The sequence below is a fragment of the Dermacentor albipictus genome, chromosome 4, assembly GCF_038994185.2.
Source record: "Dermacentor albipictus isolate Rhodes 1998 colony chromosome 4, USDA_Dalb.pri_finalv2, whole genome shotgun sequence".
In the NCBI taxonomy this organism is placed as follows: Eukaryota; Metazoa; Arthropoda; class Arachnida; order Ixodida; family Ixodidae; genus Dermacentor; species Dermacentor albipictus.
Window position 1 is genome coordinate 139,317,507 of NC_091824.1, and position 17,631 is coordinate 139,335,137.

General features: G+C 43.1%; 1 protein-coding gene across 4 annotated transcripts in view; it reads right to left on the minus strand.

Annotated features, from left to right (window-relative positions):
• The window catches only part of LOC139059346 (methyl-CpG-binding domain protein 5-like), a 65,169-nt gene that overhangs the window by 21,323 nt on the left and 26,215 nt on the right, over nt 1-17,631 (minus strand). For all 4 annotated transcript variants that reach the window (XM_070537634.1, XM_070537631.1, XM_070537632.1 and 1 more), the window contains one exon: nt 10,287-12,142. In XM_070537634.1, coding sequence (XP_070393735.1) covers nt 10,287-12,142 — 1,856 coding nt within the window. The remainder of the gene's footprint in view (nt 1-10,286; nt 12,143-17,631) is intronic.

Genomic DNA, 17,631 nt, shown 5'->3' on the forward strand with positions numbered 1-17,631 from the left:
ATCTGTGGCTTAATGGACAGAGCATCAGGCTATTGCACTGTATTGCACTGGAGGGCTCTGGTTCAAATCCCGCCATAGGACAGCACACTTTCTTTATTTAAGGCCCAAAACAAAGCGAGACGGGAACCTATCATAAAGTGCCGAAGTGCCTGACAAGGGGCAAGGAATGTAATAAACACACTGAGATGAGAACATAGCTATACAGATGTCAGACAGCACGATTATGATACACTAGGCAATAAAAGGGCATGGAAGCCTGCTACGTACTCCACCAGGTAAAGTGCATACCACATGACAAGAGTATCCTAGTTGTCCAATGTGTGATACGAGACTTTCAGCTCGGGGACAGAAGCGTTGCACACAACACAAACACTTTGAGCATGCACTACACAGCTAGCAGTGCCTTTTGTCATGCCCATGCTGTAGATGTGAGTAGATGCAATGGAAATCGTTTGGCACTCCTTAGTGTAGGGTCTTGACATCGATAAGCCTGCATTGGTTGTGCTGATAATTCTCCAAGCTCTGCACTGTCCACATGAATAAAGGAACCATGGAGGGAATTTTATTTACTGCTTACTTTGCAGTTCTCTGATAGCAGGGCCTCCCTCCAGCTATACTACATCTAATTTTGTATCAGTAGCGTTGCATAACTATGCACAAACAGATTTGATGTCCTGAAAAGATAGTGCACAAAATTGCTCAGTACCTGTACAATTTTGAACATTCAGGTGTCCTATGAAATAGCTTGCACCCTAAACAGTACAGAATACAGTGTCTGTCAGATGTTACTAACCCACTGCACATGTGACTGAACCTAGCAACGTGTGAATTGGGACCCCTGAAAAGCAGGAGACAGATGATATGTATGGAAAGGTGGCTGCTAAGCCTATTTTAACATGGAAACTGAATGTGCTCGCTGGTTAGTCATTCGTTCGGTCACATGCGCTATTGTGCAGCGTGTCTCCAACTTTTGTCACTTCAAGGCCTCAAGAGGCTGAAAGGGGCAGCAGCTCTTGATCATTTGAACTCTGGAGTACGAGGCTTGCTACAGGAGCCTTGCCACAAGGCCCGAGAGCGGATCTCATCAATCAGCAAAGTGGCTTTGATACTTTTCGTAAAAACTGTGCTGTACAAAAACTTGGGCGCATGAGTGAACTTACAATAGACATGGGGACGTATTCAGCGATGATCACTTTGGTGATAGTATCGCCGTCAGGCATGCGCTAATTGGCTGGTCTAGCACTATGTCATGCGAAGGTGATAGTATCGCTGAAGTGATTGTCATAGAATACATCCCATGTACCATTTCACTCAATATGAATTGTGACGTGAGCATACACCTGCCAGTTCTATCGATAATAAAAAATGACAAATGCCTTTTTTTTTTTTTTTGTAAACAGGGTGCTACCAGTAATCGCAACAGTGTTGAGCATTATTGAGTGCTATAGTACATCTTTAGGAACACTGCTCTACTTTGTTTTGGCATTACATACGCCTTGAAATATACATTCTCTTGTACATGAAATGGTGTTCCAATTTTTCAAAGTTTCTTCAACATTCAGTCTTTTAAAAAGTGCATTAGGCTATGTCTTGTCCTTTATGCACTCAAATAAGATAATTTGTTGCAGAATATATTAGGAACCTTAATACATACGAACAATGAATGCAGTAACTTCAAGAGCAGCTTCTGCTGTGGTACCACTGGATTACCACAGTGGTAGTGAAGAATTTGTAAAGTTACCTATATCCTTGGCATTATGTAATGCAACATTTATGAAAAAATAAAATAAAATGAAGCCTTCTCAGAAGTTCCACAGCCAAGCAATAACTGAAATCAGAAGCCGAGGTATGTCTCGCAGGATAGAATGTAGTAATAAATTTAGCCTTGTTTTCCTAGCAAGTGTATCTATTGCATATTACCATTGTACAGTACCTTGCAACCAATACTTGACCATACTAACACAAATAAGGCATTCACTAATTTTATTTCTCCAACTACACGTTCCTCCTATATAGCAGTATGCAATTCTTGTTGGTTTTGTTCAGCTAAACAAACCTAACCAAGTAGCAAGACATACTCCAAAAATGAGAAAACAAGATTCGTTACTCTTGACATTTGGCCCAACTTTACATGCCTGCTTCTCCACCTGCTCATTATACAGGGTGTTCCAGCAACAGTTGTATCCAACTATTTATAATATAGGACTAGAACCAATACGGTAATCCTTGTTGCCGAAAATTCATAGCAGTGAAAGAACTCAGAAGTATTGCGACAATAGCACAATTTTCAATGCCTACCAAAGCTATGCATACTGACTGGAAAAAGAAAGCACAAAAAAAAAATTAAAAATAAAGAAAGAAACCAAAGGTACTTCATCTTGTGTCCCCATGTTTAAATCTGAGGAAGTGTCATTGACACACCCTCTGTTTGCCTCTAAACTATAGTAGCCAGGACAAAATTGTTGCTTATGCCTCGTATACACAATGAAATAAGATGATGCGATATGCTTTTTACATGATGGAGCATGCCAAGACATGCTACAGAGAAAAACATGTTGTGCACACACATTGTCCACCATGTCTTGAGCATGCATCAGGACAGAGAAAAAAATCCAAAATGCAGTGGTGACAATTTTATTTTAGCTTGGGACAACATGAGCAGCAAAAAAGCAGCAACTTCTAAAGTTCTCTTGCAGGGGTGACACCGTTTGATTTAGGCAGTAGGACATCATGAATGCTTTGCGCAACGTGCATGTCTTACAGCGCTCCTTTCAAGCAAAGAGCTGCATGCCATTATTACTAGAGGGAAACCTGGTGCTGCAATAACTGTGGGAATCGAAGGCAATACATGATTTTTTTACACACTGAAATGGCTTTGTTGGGAAAACACTGCGGCTTATTTGTTTCTTGATGCCCAAATGCATCATGCCCTCGGCCCAAACTATTAAATTGGAGCTGCTAACTGGTTTGTACAGACAGGTTAATCATTTTTTTCTTTCTTTAATGTAATCAAAGCAAGTGAACAAATTGAGCATAAGCCTAACAAAACGGCCACAAGAACACTCCACCAGACTCACTAACCAGAAAAATTTGCATACAACCCATGATTCGAGTGCTGGCTTTACCACCACATCCGACACTTCATGGAGGCACTAGCACCAGATTTGCCTCTGGTGATTTCAGAGTGAAACTCTATAAAACCTACAGAACTAACATACAGTGCTCACAATGAGGATCTAGGCCATGCAAGTGTAAAAATGTTGATACTTTGTAAATCAAACTTGTACAGCAGTTTTCGCAGCATGCGTTTGTACAGTTAAAGCAACTATAGCACAGCACAGAAAAATCTGTTCATGCAAAAGATAAATTTAACCTTATTGCAGTGCATTATACAATACAGTGTTATATATAAAATCAATTTATTAAAGGTACCGAGTTCTCCCAAGTTTTTGTAGTCCCAACTGCTGTGAATGCATTCTAGACTCAAGTTATTCAAAGTGGAGTGGTGAACGCATCCACTTAGTACAGAGAGGCAAATCTGCGCGAGACCACCCGGTGAAAAACATACAGTAACCTTTTCATTTTTTCTATCATGTTCTGGGCCAAAGAATTCTGTGAAAGTCACTTTGGCACATTATGGCAGCTCCTCGGGACAGACTATTTTCATGCAACGATAATTGACAAATGAGGCAACTGATCAGACATCAGCAGAGTTTTGCAACTGTCATGCCACTGCCACTGAGTGTGGCTTTGATTCAATATAAGTGTTGCAAGCTCCTGCACTGCTGGAGTGTACATACCATGCTACCATGACTCTTTTAGGGCCTCTCTGCATTTAACAAAATTCTAGTAAGTTAGTTTCCTGTACTTCGCTATAACAAATGGCTACTGTGTTATGGGCCACATTTTAAAAACAAGCTTTATACACTATGTAAAATAAAACATTTTATAAGCAACAGTACTCAAGCTTTAATGAACTGATAAAAGCCCCATGAGTAAGAAAAATAACAACAAAGGACCACAATTTAAATTTCTCTCTTTTTTTCTTGAATTTCAAGATATCTTCTGAAATGCCATGACTTTTCTGTTTATTTTTTTTAGTTGTCTATGAAGCCATGCTGGTACTGTACAAGTTACTTTGGCAGTGATACTGAGAAGCAACATTTTTGACAAGCAAATGGCTAATCATTGTAGGGCGACACTTCCACAAGTTTAGGGGCACTGCAATATCACAGAGACATGGCTCAAAGCATCATGTGTGTATTTGTGGTCACAGGTATAGAAGAGTACTATACAACCTTCTCGGATTAGAATCTACACCCTGTGTTATAGAGAAATCGCAAGGGATATGCCAAAACCCTGCCTTGGACAGCATTTTGTAGCAATGCGTTTTCCCAATGCTAACGCCTTTCTGCGCTTTTCACGATCCTGAGTGGTCAAAACAATGCTCCGATCCAGGCGGAGCATAGCTTTGGCCGCTCACAAACACGAAAAGCACCGAAAGGCCTTAGCATTTAGAAAAGGCATTACAACAATATAGCGGCCTTGTTCTTGCCTCATCATAAGCGCAAGCACCTTACTTTTTTCAACACGTCAAGCATTAAAGATGAAAAGCAGCTGATTACTGCACTACACGTAGGATGTTTGCCAAAAGGCCTCCAAAGTCAATCAAGGGCATGGAGTACTGGCAGAATGGTGAAGCCCAACAGTGCACCACACTTTTGTGCAAATGTGATTGTAAGCATTCTCCAAGCAACTCATTTTCATCAATGTCATTGACTGTCTCAGATTGCTATGTTTGACTGTCATATCAGGACATGGTGAAAATGCTTGCCTAAACATACATATACTAGTGTGTCTTATCCATGACCAAGTCAATGTGAAGTTTGAACAACATAGCAGGTTGAAATGGCAACTGGTGCCGAGTGAATGGTCTGACTAATAAGTAAATCAATTCCTGAGATATAAATTGTGCATAAACGATGGTTCTTTAATGCCTGCTACAATAAAAGCAAGAATTAATAAAGGCAGTTTATAGTGCCATGCTATACTACACATTGAATGTTAAATGTTTCTTGGAAAGTGCAACAAAACATGAAATATGGCAACAGCAGCAAACTCCAATGATATGCTGATGATACCCTGACCAGTTAGCGGATAAATGCAGTACACCATGTCAGTACTACTAGAAAATTATGTTAAGTCCAGTTCTAGTGCTCAGCTCTTTGGAATGTTGCAGTGATAATCAACTTTTGTCCAGGTCCGTATTACCTTTTCCATACTACAAAGTTGTGACATGCCACTACTTCTCTCATTTCCCTTTCTGGTATTGCCTTCTGTAAATGCATCACAAGTTAACATTCTCACTGCCTTGTGAAAGTATTATCCATTAGCTGTGCACATCACACACACCGAGTATGTATGACCACAAGGCACTATCCAGTCTAATGATCATGAAAATTAGTATTCTTAGATAGCCACTTGTGCTTGCAGCATGTGCGTCAAATGTTTTGCAAAAATCACTGTGTCGATAAGCAAGTTCTGAGAACTAGTTGCCAATAAGAAAGTTCACAGGACCGGCTGCGATTCTGGCTGAACTTGAGATGTTACATGAAGACAGCATTCAATAACTAAAAGAATGTGACAACACCACAATGCTGTTTTATGTAGAAATGCACAAACTTGATGCTAACAAGTATACAAGGCGATTCAGAAGTAACACAAAAAATGAAAATATTGTAACTGCTAAAGTATGGTCTGCAGCAAGATGAGAGTCTCATAAAAACACACTGAAGAACAACACTTATTTCCCTTTATTTTAAGAAAACTTTTATAGCCAAAGTATTTACACTTGTCACCATGCGGTGGCACAGCTGCGGCCAAGCTAATGTGCCACCTGCAAGTAATAAACAAAACCACTCTGACTACGGCTTTTCTAAAAACCTTTTTTTTGTGCATTTCTGTGGAAATTGCACCTTGCTATGGTCTGTACTCTTCAAATGTTAAATGTTTACTTTCTCTGTTACTTCTGGATCAGCCTGTATATGTGGATGCACTGTAAGGCTTCAATACTTCACACATTCTTTTATTCCAACAAATACTCTGCACTTGAGCAGCCTTCTTCGGAAATCCCCCCATTACACTAAACAGACAACGAATTCTAGCAATGATTGCTGGAATCAAAACACATGCCGAAATCACAGTACTAGCACTAATGTGCAGCTAAGATTTCAAACACAAAAACCAGAAAAGTAAGAAAACAGCATGGGAGGCACAGAGGATGCATGCTCAAAACATGTGGGACAAACGTTATAAACAGTGCTCACACTTGCACAACAAAAACAAATTTGTCTCAGTAAAGTTTCAAATTTGGGTATTGTAGGAAGCCCACAGAAAACAACTTCGAAAATCAGGCAGCGCACAACCCTTCATTAATCCTTACATCACTTTGAACCTCTTTCATTAGAATAAAGGAAAAGGAAGTACAGATACGACTGGTGGACAATACACAACACTAACCATGGCAAGCACATGTCAGTAACGGTAATGAAATGTACATGACCAAAGTGAAGTGCAATAGGTGTAAACTTGTTGTATATTTATATATATATATATATATATTAATGTACACATATACGTCAGTGCTTAATTAAGCTAAATAATTAATGGCCTTGAGCTTCACAAAATGATGCTGCATAATGCAACAGTGACAAGAAGTTTACTTGTCACAGAAAATTCAACATAGACGAACCACGAAAGGAAAGCCGGCCGCATTTTTCAAAGAATCCTCAAGCTCGGTGTTGTCAATAGTTTAATTTCCCATTTTTCAACCTACTTTGTACCACAGATATTACAATAAAAAACTTACTTTCGCTCTCGTTTTTAATCCGTGTTTGTATATATTTATTGCATATCTACTCACACTGCAGCAAAACATATTAGGACAGACATATCACCATGCTGCTATTGTAGCAGCTTTTACCTTCCACCCTTGCATTCTTGTTTCTCTTCTGCTAGATTTCATTATGTTCAGCGGGAATAATGCATTCTGTTAAAACAGTACTAAAAAAAAAAGGAAGAAAGCAAGGAAGAAGGAAAGAAGAAAGAAAGCTACTTTAATGTATGTGAACTAGGCTTATCAACAACAGTTAACCTATAAGCAATTCTAAACTGTAGCCACTTGCTCACAGGCTTAAAATGCCTACTACTCAACACTGTTGCTTTGCGCGGAGGCACTTTCTCTGATGGAACAAACGCAGTGAAGTGACAACATTGTTTATGAAACTATCAAAGCCATCAAAGCATCAAGCTTGGTTTAAATCCAATGTAGTACGCACTGCATCTGCAAAACCTTCTACACGACTGACCAGAACATTCTTCCTGAGCCATTTACCTGAATGTGGCCAGCAAGAAAGAACCACAATCCAGTTTAAATAAAATTTGAAAGTAAATCAAACCACTAGTGACATTCATAGTAGACATCAGTGCAAGCTAACACTCTGTACCATGTAATGCTACTATGTCGTCTCCATGACAACAGTGCAAAATAAATGGAGCTTACTATTTCCTCAGAACAAGCACTGACGGCCTGTTTTGAGCAATCTTGACTAAATGAAAAAGAAAAGAATAAAGAAGCTGCAAAACGCACACATCATCTGTCATGATTAGTATAAGTGTTTGTGGTACCTAACATTATCGGGAGTGTACATGCAATTTTCAGGACTGTGAGCATAGAGAGTAGCGCAGATATACCTTGTATAACTAAGAAAACAAAACAAAACCACTCAACATAGACTTTTCTCGTAAAAATGGTACTAGTGATAAAAGTAAATAAACAGACAGTGCACAGTTGTGCAGTTAAAAGCACACTGCAAGACTCACCCTTACGCTCAGTATGTTTTATTCCTGTAGCTAGTTGGCGCAAAGCATATTGCCTTTGAAGTTCACACAAACAATAACATGCCTAGCCTGGTTCTGGGTAGCATGCATTACTTTCAGCAACCGAGGAAGAATCTGGCTTGCCAGCATTATAATTAAAGGCCACTTCTCAGAGCATAGCACCATCAAATGGATCAAGAAAGCATCATTTTGACTTCTGATTAGGGCTGCTCAAACAGCTAAACTTTGTAATTGAATTGCATACAAATTGAATCAAATACAAATTGAATAGAACTCAATAGGAGGTTGGGCTAGGTTAGGGAATGTTCGAGAAAAATGACCTTCAAATACTGAATCAAGACCAAACATTTTCTCATTTCTAAACAAAGTAAATTAGGTTGCATGGAGTTTATATAGTAAACAAAAATGCTTACTCATTACTCAATACATGTAAAGCAGTTCACAACTGGCCTGAACAACTTGTAAATGAAAAATGGCTGAGAGGTGGTCATACCTGCTGAACAATGACAATAACGAAATGCAGGATCAGCACCGTCAGATGTAGAGTGTTGTATTCACTGAAGGAGCTAAGCGTTTTCTGCAACACTGCACATTAGCAGGGATGCAAATGTGTTGGGAAAAAGCTGGGAAGGCAAGGAATTTTGCCACTGTGCTTCTGACGGCTGACAAGCTGCTCAGCACGTGGCGAGATTGGCCAAATCAGCTGGTTTCCTTAACTAGCCACAACAAGCCTGCAGGCTACCTAAAGGCAATGCATCCCTAACAATTGACTGAAAATTACTGTGCAGAGCTTCACTGCTCCATATGTGCTTCAGAACTGGTACCTGTGCACAGAAACTGCAGCTTTCCTGCTGCAGCAGAGCAATCGCGAACAGTCACTACCTGCATCAGTCTTCCTCCCTGTAGACTCCTATAAACACTGTTATTCCTTATATTAGAGCACAAATGAGTACTCAAGAATTTTCAGTAGTAAATTTTTGAATTGTACGTAATTAAACAAACCGTAAAGACTATTTGATTTATATTTGAAATCTCGAGCATTCACAAGCCCCTACTTTGATATTTCATCAGGCAGCAAGAACTATTACGAAATTATAGCACTGATGTGAAGCTGCAATTCTAGGAGTTGGGGATGTTATGCTCTCTGATAGCAAGTTCTTACAGTGAATTAAAAAAATTTCTAAGGACACTTGTTTTACACATAATTATGACTCAGGCAACAAATTCGATGCCGTTAGCTCCTTTATTAGCACCTAAAAGAGCAGTGATTAACACTTCCATCATCGCAGTCCTATATATGTTTGTCCTGTGCTAAATACTAATCAGCACTTCATTCTCTTATTGCTATGTTTTAATATATATAAATATTTTTCTTTGCATCACTTCTGAACATGTGACTTGTGCAAGCCCCAAGAAGAAACCTCTGACAGCAACTTTACCTCTAAATTTCTTAGGTAGGAAGCGAGTGAGTACCAATGGAATCCGTTGTAAAAATCTGGGCTAACAAAAATTGGTGCTTTCTCCACATAACTTGAGAGCTACAGGTTTCGACAACAACAAATTGTGCAACCCTTTTTGTCCATTTTCCTCATGTAATGCCACAGATGGCCCGAGAAAGTCAATAAATATATTATTAAAGCAGGCTGTTTGAGAATACCCCAGCCATTTTACAGTGCACTTAGCTAACCATATGCAGCATCTACCAAAAGGCTTGGAACTGGAGATTACTTCAAATGAGGCGTGCAGTAGTGCTTGATGAGAGCAGCACATGCTTTAACTGCAGTAAAACGGCACATGTTACCATAGCTGCATAACCACGTAAGCTCTGACAATGCCAGAGATGCTGCTGTTTTGTTTCTTTTTCCGATTCACAAAGTATGACAATAGCTACCTACCATAGATTTCATATGGTGATCACGTTTGCAGGCATGCACCACTACGACGCTCATGCACATGGGTGCTCCTCACATTCCACTTCAATATGCACTAAGCACTACTTCTTAGCAAAGACAAGCCCTTTGAACAAAACACAGCTTCAACAGAAACCAATGAGTTGTGCAACAACAATAAAAACATGCTCTGCATTCTTCTTCAATGTCCAAAGTCGGTATTCGCTGCAGAAGAGAGTACACTAAGGGAAGAGCACATAAACACTGGCAAAAAAAAAAAAAAATGTGTGTCTATACAAGCTCTCTAAGGTGTACACTCATCCCATCCACACACACACACGTGCACCCACGCACACACACAAGACAAGCGCTCAGAATCCAATTCCCCCGGCACCACCACAACCAGAAAAAAGTCAGCTCGTGCGGTTAGCAGCAGCAGCAACCACTCCCCGCTCTCCTTCCTCAGCAAGCAGGTCCCCAGAGGGCCATGGCACTCACCCCATTGGCCAGGCCCAGACGACAGGAGGCACTGTCGCACACAGACTCAGTCACTGGAGCCGGTCCACAGGACATGCAAGGCGCACCAGCCAGAGCAGCACCGCCGCTGTGATGAACCGCACCGGTCTGCACCATGCCACTGACTGCATCCGTGGTGTAGAAGGACTGCTGCTGCGGTGGATGAGGGGTGGCCGACAAGGCATGCATGGTACCGGGTGTGAAATTGGCTGTCACCAACGTCCGAGACGCAGCCACCGTTGCATCGCGTGATCGCGCCTGTCCCGCTGAATCGACATAGGAGGACGGCTGCAGTGTGGCATGACCCAGCAGGGACGAACCAGGGGATGTGTCCGAACCCACGGGCGAGCCAAGAACCGGGATCGGTGAAGATGACAGGAATGTGCTGCCGGGACTGAACAGCCCTGCAGGGCCTCCGAACGTGGGCAGGGTGTCTAGCCGCAGGGTTGGAAGCTGCGGGATGAGCAGCGCATTCTGCACCGGGTTCAGTGGTAGAGGGTTGATGAGCTGCACCACTGTGGGCATCATCTGTGCCACAGAGGTTGTCACCGTCGTTACACTGGGAACCGACAGGGGAGGGTTTGAAGGTGGTAGCACGATGCTGGAGCTGGGGTTGCCGCTGAGCAGAACCTGTGGAGCTGACAGTGAGGACGTGCACAGGGTTGTGGAGGTCACCGGGCATTCTGCACAACTACGAGGCACTTCTGAAAACCTCTGCTGCTGGGGTGAAAAGTGACCGGGAGTGTGATGTGCTTGCCCCAGAATCCCCTGACCAAGCTGGGAGATGAAAGGCCCACTGGAGACAATCGTCGGTGAAGATTCCATGATCAAGGGTTGTGCGGAGAGGCCTCCAGTACCAGGAGGAAGAACTACGCTGCTCATGTGTTGAAGCACCTGGCTACCCTTCGCAGCCTCATTTGGTGAGTAGCTGCCCATTTTCTGGCTGTAGACCTGCTGCACCATGATGGTGCTCCTTCCCTGATTCATGACACCACCACTGGGCGCACTTGTGAAGACAAATGGAGCAGTTGTCATGGCAGTGCTGCAAGGAATCGATGCCATGGACAAGCCTCCGTTCAAGACTGGCAGCCTCCCAACCTGTGGCACCTGCATAGGAATTTCTTTTGATGAGGTCCTACAGGTGGTGAGCTGGCCAGTACTACCCATGTGCACAGTGTTACACTGGCCAATCGAAGGCCTGCCCATCGCATTTGGTGTGGAAGCAGGGGAAGAAGCATCATGGGTGGAGCAGCTATGCTGGCGAGCCCCGTGACATGTGTTCGTTGTTGAGTGACCAGTAGCTGCCACCATCTGGCCAACATCCACATTCGGACACACTGCACGGCTGGATATGATGGCACTCAGCTTCGGCATTCTAGTGCGGGGCAGTTTCTTCTGTCCTCTCGATCGACCAGAGGAGGAGGAATTGCCAGAAGGCTTGGTTGGGCAACAGGGGAAGTTTGCACACTGGTAATTTGTACCGGTACTTGTTTGCAGTGCCGAAGGGGCAGGTGAACAGATCGCCTGAGCAACTATTCTCCTCATCCCTCCGGACACTGGAGGGAAGCTGTTACTTCCCTGTGCATTTGTATTGCTGCACTGGATGGTTATAGCGTCCTGGCGAGGCTGGTAGTATCCAGTAGCCTGCCAGGGCATAGCACCGGTGATGGTGTTGCTGTTAGCGTAATGCACCGGGGTGTTGGTGTTTGCAGGAGCACCAGTGCTGACAGCCTGCTTCCGTAGGGCATTCTGGTCACGCTGTGCCAACAACTGAGACACCAGGACACCGTCAAAAGGGCCACGCTGTTTCGCACGAGAGCTCCGCTTGCGGACAGGTTCTGTGAAAGGCAGATGCATGGACACAATGAAGGTGATCTGATGTGTGTGGCCCAGAATGGATAGTTTTGGGCTACCTTTGCAAATTTCATGACTGCATTGAATTTCAAACCTAGAGTGAGATCGTGCAAGCACCTTTATAGGCCATCTTTATTATCAAATGAAAATGCACTAAAATCCAAGCAGTTTGAAATCTTTCAATTTGAATTGACAGTTTAATTGAACAGATTGTATAGTCCTGGCAGAGCCACACATACCATAAAAATCGAATTATAGGTCAACGCAGAATGTTCTTCAATGCAGTGAACTAGAACATATTTTATTCGATCGATAAGGTTATTCACCGTCAGAGACAGAAATCGCACGTTAACTGTAGGATTCTCGTCCAGGGATGGCTGCTAGTCATGCATGACATTACACATCACATTCACTGATGATGTCCAAGGTATTTTTTATTTTATTTTATTTTGATTAGCATGTGACCACAAACAGCTTGGTGCCTTTAGTGTGGTGCACTACAGTATAAATTGAATGGTGTATGCAGCAGCAAAAAGGCATAATAAGCACAATGCATGGAGCAAAACAAAGGGAAAGGCAAAGGCATTTAAATGGCACGGGCCCTATTCACAAACTATACATATGCACATCGACACATACAAATATAGAAAAGAGAGGTAAATGAAAGGACTGAGAAAATAATGGTAGAAAAAAGATGTATACATATATGTTGAACATGGCTCAACGCAGGTCTCAACCGTGTTACTCAACACAGGGATGAATGACAGGAAAGGGAGTTAACCAAAAGGCCCGATTTTTGTTATTCATATCATAAGAAGCCCACAAACAAAGACACCAAGGACAACACAGGTGAAATTACTTGTACTTACTAACTGAAATAACGAAATTATAAATTACCAGAATGGAAGGTGGATGAAAAAACAACTTGCCGCAAGGTGGGGAACGATCCCACGTCTTCGCGTTATGCGTGCGATGCTCTACCAATTAAGCCACTGCGGTGCTGTCTTTCCATCCACCTTCTGGGGTATTTATGTGCTACTACTAGAACTAACCCTGGGAGTGTTAGCCAGCGCCACCACTCCAAAACCTTGGCGGCGGATGTGGAACATCCTTTCTGCCGCAGGCGTCACGATTACGTGATCTTTTTGGGTGAAGGCAACTGGTCAATAAACCCGCAGATGCTACACATACGTGCTTTTCATCCACTTTAAATTCCATTCATTTATAATTTCTTTATTTCAATTAGTAAGTACAAGTAATTTTCCCTGTGTTGTCCTTGGTGTCTTTGTTGGCTTCTTGTGATATGATCAACGCAGGAATGAGACACATTGTTCATATCTACATTGCCCATGTCAAGGAGGTTGTACATGATTTGCCAGCAGTTCAATAGACTCCTAAAGAGGCTGTAGGATGTATAAAACGGGGAAGTCTTGTGAACGCGAATAGGGCAGACGGCAGTACCGTGCCAAGACAGAGCGGTTGATTTGCCGCTGCAGCTGCTTTTTGGTCAAGTGGAATAGACCGTTCGGGCATACTGAGACTTCAAACAGAAGTTGAATTCTCTGCCACTTGCAGTTTGTGCGAGTTTCGTGAGCCAGCAAAACCAATGCGGCACTATGTGATAACAAAACTACAGGAACACGAAAGCATGGGCAGTGCAGAATCGAGCGAAAACTAGACCTTTCGACCACCCGTGTCATTGTCAAGGGTAACTTCAATGAGTTCTTTGTTTCTAAAAATGAAACAGAACTGGACAAGTAGCCTCTTATTATTATAATACAAGTATGTTTTTGTTTTTGCAACAAGTGGTTGAGTAATAGCTACACAATTTAACTTAGGAGTGTTTTCTTCATCTGGCAAGTACTCTGTAATCTGTAATCACGTCCCTGCATTTACCTCAATTTCTTGATTATTAACGTTCTGTTCATGATAATATTGACGTCTTAGGAATTCTCGAGCACTAATCTATCAGTTTATCTTGACTTAATATTTGCCTTTAATGCCCCGTTAAGCCCAGCATCTTCAGAGCACCATTGGTAATGTCTTCAACTTGCCGTTTAAAGCTTAGTGGGTCATCCGTATACCTCCCCAGTTCGTGGATCACTGAAATTCCGGCAGTACTCAGGCCCTTTAGCATATATAAATGATAAAGTGGGCTGTGACAGCGACTGAATGATATGAAATGGGACTTTGACAGATTGCTTAGTAGCTTGTTACAGTGGACTTCCGTTAATTCAACTGCAGTTAATTCGACCTTGACCGAAGGTACCTGCTGGCACCTAGACATCTCTATGGGCCCAAACGTCCATTATTTCGGTCTCAACATTGGTCTTCGACGTATAATTTGAATGTGTCAGCTTCACCGCAAAACATTCGCAATACCAAGGCTGTAAAGGGGCCATTGTCACTGGACATGGTATGCGTTTCTTAATTATACATGTGAGCACGTACCTCCAGTAATAGCAAGGGCACCTAGACGCCTAATAAGCCTACTGGCAACCATTCAGGGATGTTTTCGACATTGCTATGGTGATTTGAGCACATGTTTCATCCACCAAGCATGTCTCGTATACGAGACTATTAACAGGGCCTAGTACGCGTTTCATAATTATAGTACAGAAGCGCACACGCAGTGCACCGAGAAGCGGAGAAAGAACATACGAGTTTTGGGAAAGCGAGCGAAAAGGAAGGCAATAAGATGGCAAAATTATGCAGATCCCACACACTGTGGGAATCGATGTAAGCAAGGCATTCCGTGCTGGATGCTTTGATTGACGATCATTAGCGGTGATGCTGACGGCTAAAGCTTAATTTCTTAAACGTTTAGTATAACACAAGAGTGGTGAGTTTATGTTACACGTTACCTTGCGGGCACCACTGCTGTTTGTCTGCGTACTACACAGAACATACAGGGAGCGATGTTTGCTTGAGGCGTTGTTGCGCGCCATATTTCCTAACCTCTGAGAGGGTCGAGCATAGTCATTGCCTCACATGGCACATCGCATTGTGGCAGAAGTATTAACAAGGTGTCCACCAAGTTGACATTTCCAAATTCCCCGAGTTTTCCAGGTTTTCCCTGAGTGCCTTTGCGAAATTCCCTGAGTCATGCAGAACTGTGTTTTATGTCAAGACGGGCTGAAACCATATTGCCCGATGCTGTCACTCTCTAGTAAGCATACAAAAAAATAAAAAAAATGACTTAGTCCAATTTGAATACTAATGAGTAGTGTTTATGTTATTCAAAAAGAGAATAGAACGGAGGGGTTAGTAAAATGCACAGCAAATAAAATGTATTAAAAAAAAATTGCAAATCGAGTTGGACATTCTCAAATATGAATAAAAAGGAGATGCATACAGAAGCAAATATTTCCGAATATGTGTTATTTCTATCAATTGATAGCAAGCTCAGTGGTATGAGGCACGAACTTTGTCGCAATTTAGATTCTCTCTCAACAGCTCGTAAGTCAACCTCAACTGTCCTGACGTACTCTCAGCCCGCACACGACACCTCAGTGTTGTGTTTCACTGCTTTAAAGAGTTTCTTTTGGTTTGGATGAGGGACACCTGCATCTCAGCATCAGCCAACACTTCGTTTCTTGAGCTCAAGCACCTTCAAAACGGCGGCAGCATGCTTCCTTTCCCGTTTATTCCTCAAATGGTAGGTCTTTTCTGTTCTTGTCCTCCTTTCGCCACTCATTTGTCCCACAGACCACTTGAAGTGTCTTTTTGGTCAGTTGCACAGTCCACGTCCGATTTTTCGAACTCCCTAGGGGCCGCGAAAACGTAAGAAAAATCGACCAGTTGGAAAAAATAAATGCATGTCATTTACTGCCCTTAAGGGCTCAAACCGCCACAGGCGCATTCGAAAACGCCCTGAAGGCCTGCCGGTACATGTATTAGGCATATCGGTGCTCGTACTGCGACAGGAAATACCGGATGCATGCGTTATAATTAAGCAATACATACTGTGTCCCATGGCAATTGCCCCTTCCCACGCTTGTTATGCTTCACTGCAGTACTTTTCCGTATGCATCACCTAGCAACACTTTTGTACGGAGGCGAAGCTGACTTTTGGGAACCGGCCCTATGCAACGCACCGCGCTTTCCAAGCTTCTAAGCCAATTGCGAGGACCACAAAGGCAGAGTCCGTGCCATTGCTGACAGCAGTGAATTCCTTCAATAAAACACGGCATCCAACGGCAAGAAGCTTCATAGCGAACGTCGAAGCAGCTAGGCCTAGCGCTGACGCAGCGGTGGCTACGGCTGCCAGCGGATCTGCGTGCGAGAGCGCCCGTTCGAGGCGGCAAGGTAATCAAAATGGCAGCGGTGGTGGCTTTGATTATTTTGTTTCGGACCTGCGGTCGCGGCAAAACCTCCGGAAAATCGGACGGCGAAGAGTTCTTATGTTTGAAATTTCAGACGTTCTGATACATTGACTCTACAGGGTACGTGGTGGTGCCTCGAAGCCGTCCAAATTATCGATAATCCGGAGAGCCGGTCGTTGACTGCGCACTGGGAACTCCTCCAGCCGATGACAGGGCGTCAAAGACGATTAATTATGATTCCCGTCTCTTACTCGAGCCAGCATTACCTCGACTTTTGACCCTTTCAATAAAATTAGCTAATTTTCCCTGATAGAAGCACAAATTCCCCGAGTTTTCCCTGAGTTTTTCCAGACTACTCAAAATCCCTGATAATACCGGATTTCCCGGTTTTCCCAGGTGGAAGACACCTTGATTAAACTTGAATTGGATTATGGGGCTGTATGTGCCAAAGCCACAACCGGATTATGAGGCACGCCATAGTGGTGGACTCCAGATTAATTTTGACATTATGACATTCTTTACAGGTCCCAAAATGTAAGTGCATGTGCGTTTTCTATTTCGTCGCCGTTGAAATGGGGCTGCCGCAATTGGGATCAAATCCACGGCCTCTAGCCATGCCATAGCCGCAACGCTAATGCGGCGGGCACAGTAGTGTTGATTTGACAGTCCAGTGCTTCTGTAGTGTCGCCTGGACCCTCAGTGCGCTATAATTCTTTCAGGCTCAATGACGTAAATATACAGCGCCACGAACAAGTCCAAAATGGCCGATGCCGTATATTTATGGAGCCTTCTGTACATTTAAAAAGTGCGCCAATTTCCTAACCTTTTCTTTTCTGTCATGCTGCCACTATGTGGGAATACAGGGAAATTTTTTTTTTCCCCTCCCTCTCTCGGTTTTCGTTACACGATTTTAGAGCCAGTTTGCTCCCATGCGTCTATATACTACCGCTCGCGCATTGGCATGCACGCAGGCGGGTGGCGGCTTGGGTTTTGTTCCGGGGGGGTTTCAGCTTCTTGTGCTTGCAAAACTGATGGCTACCTCATTGCTAACCGCTCAAACGGCGACCGCTTGTTCCTCGCTCGTTTAGTGCTCACAGGGGTGCGCATAGGAAGGATGCCTCCGTGCATGCGTTTCTGTTGCTTTCTTT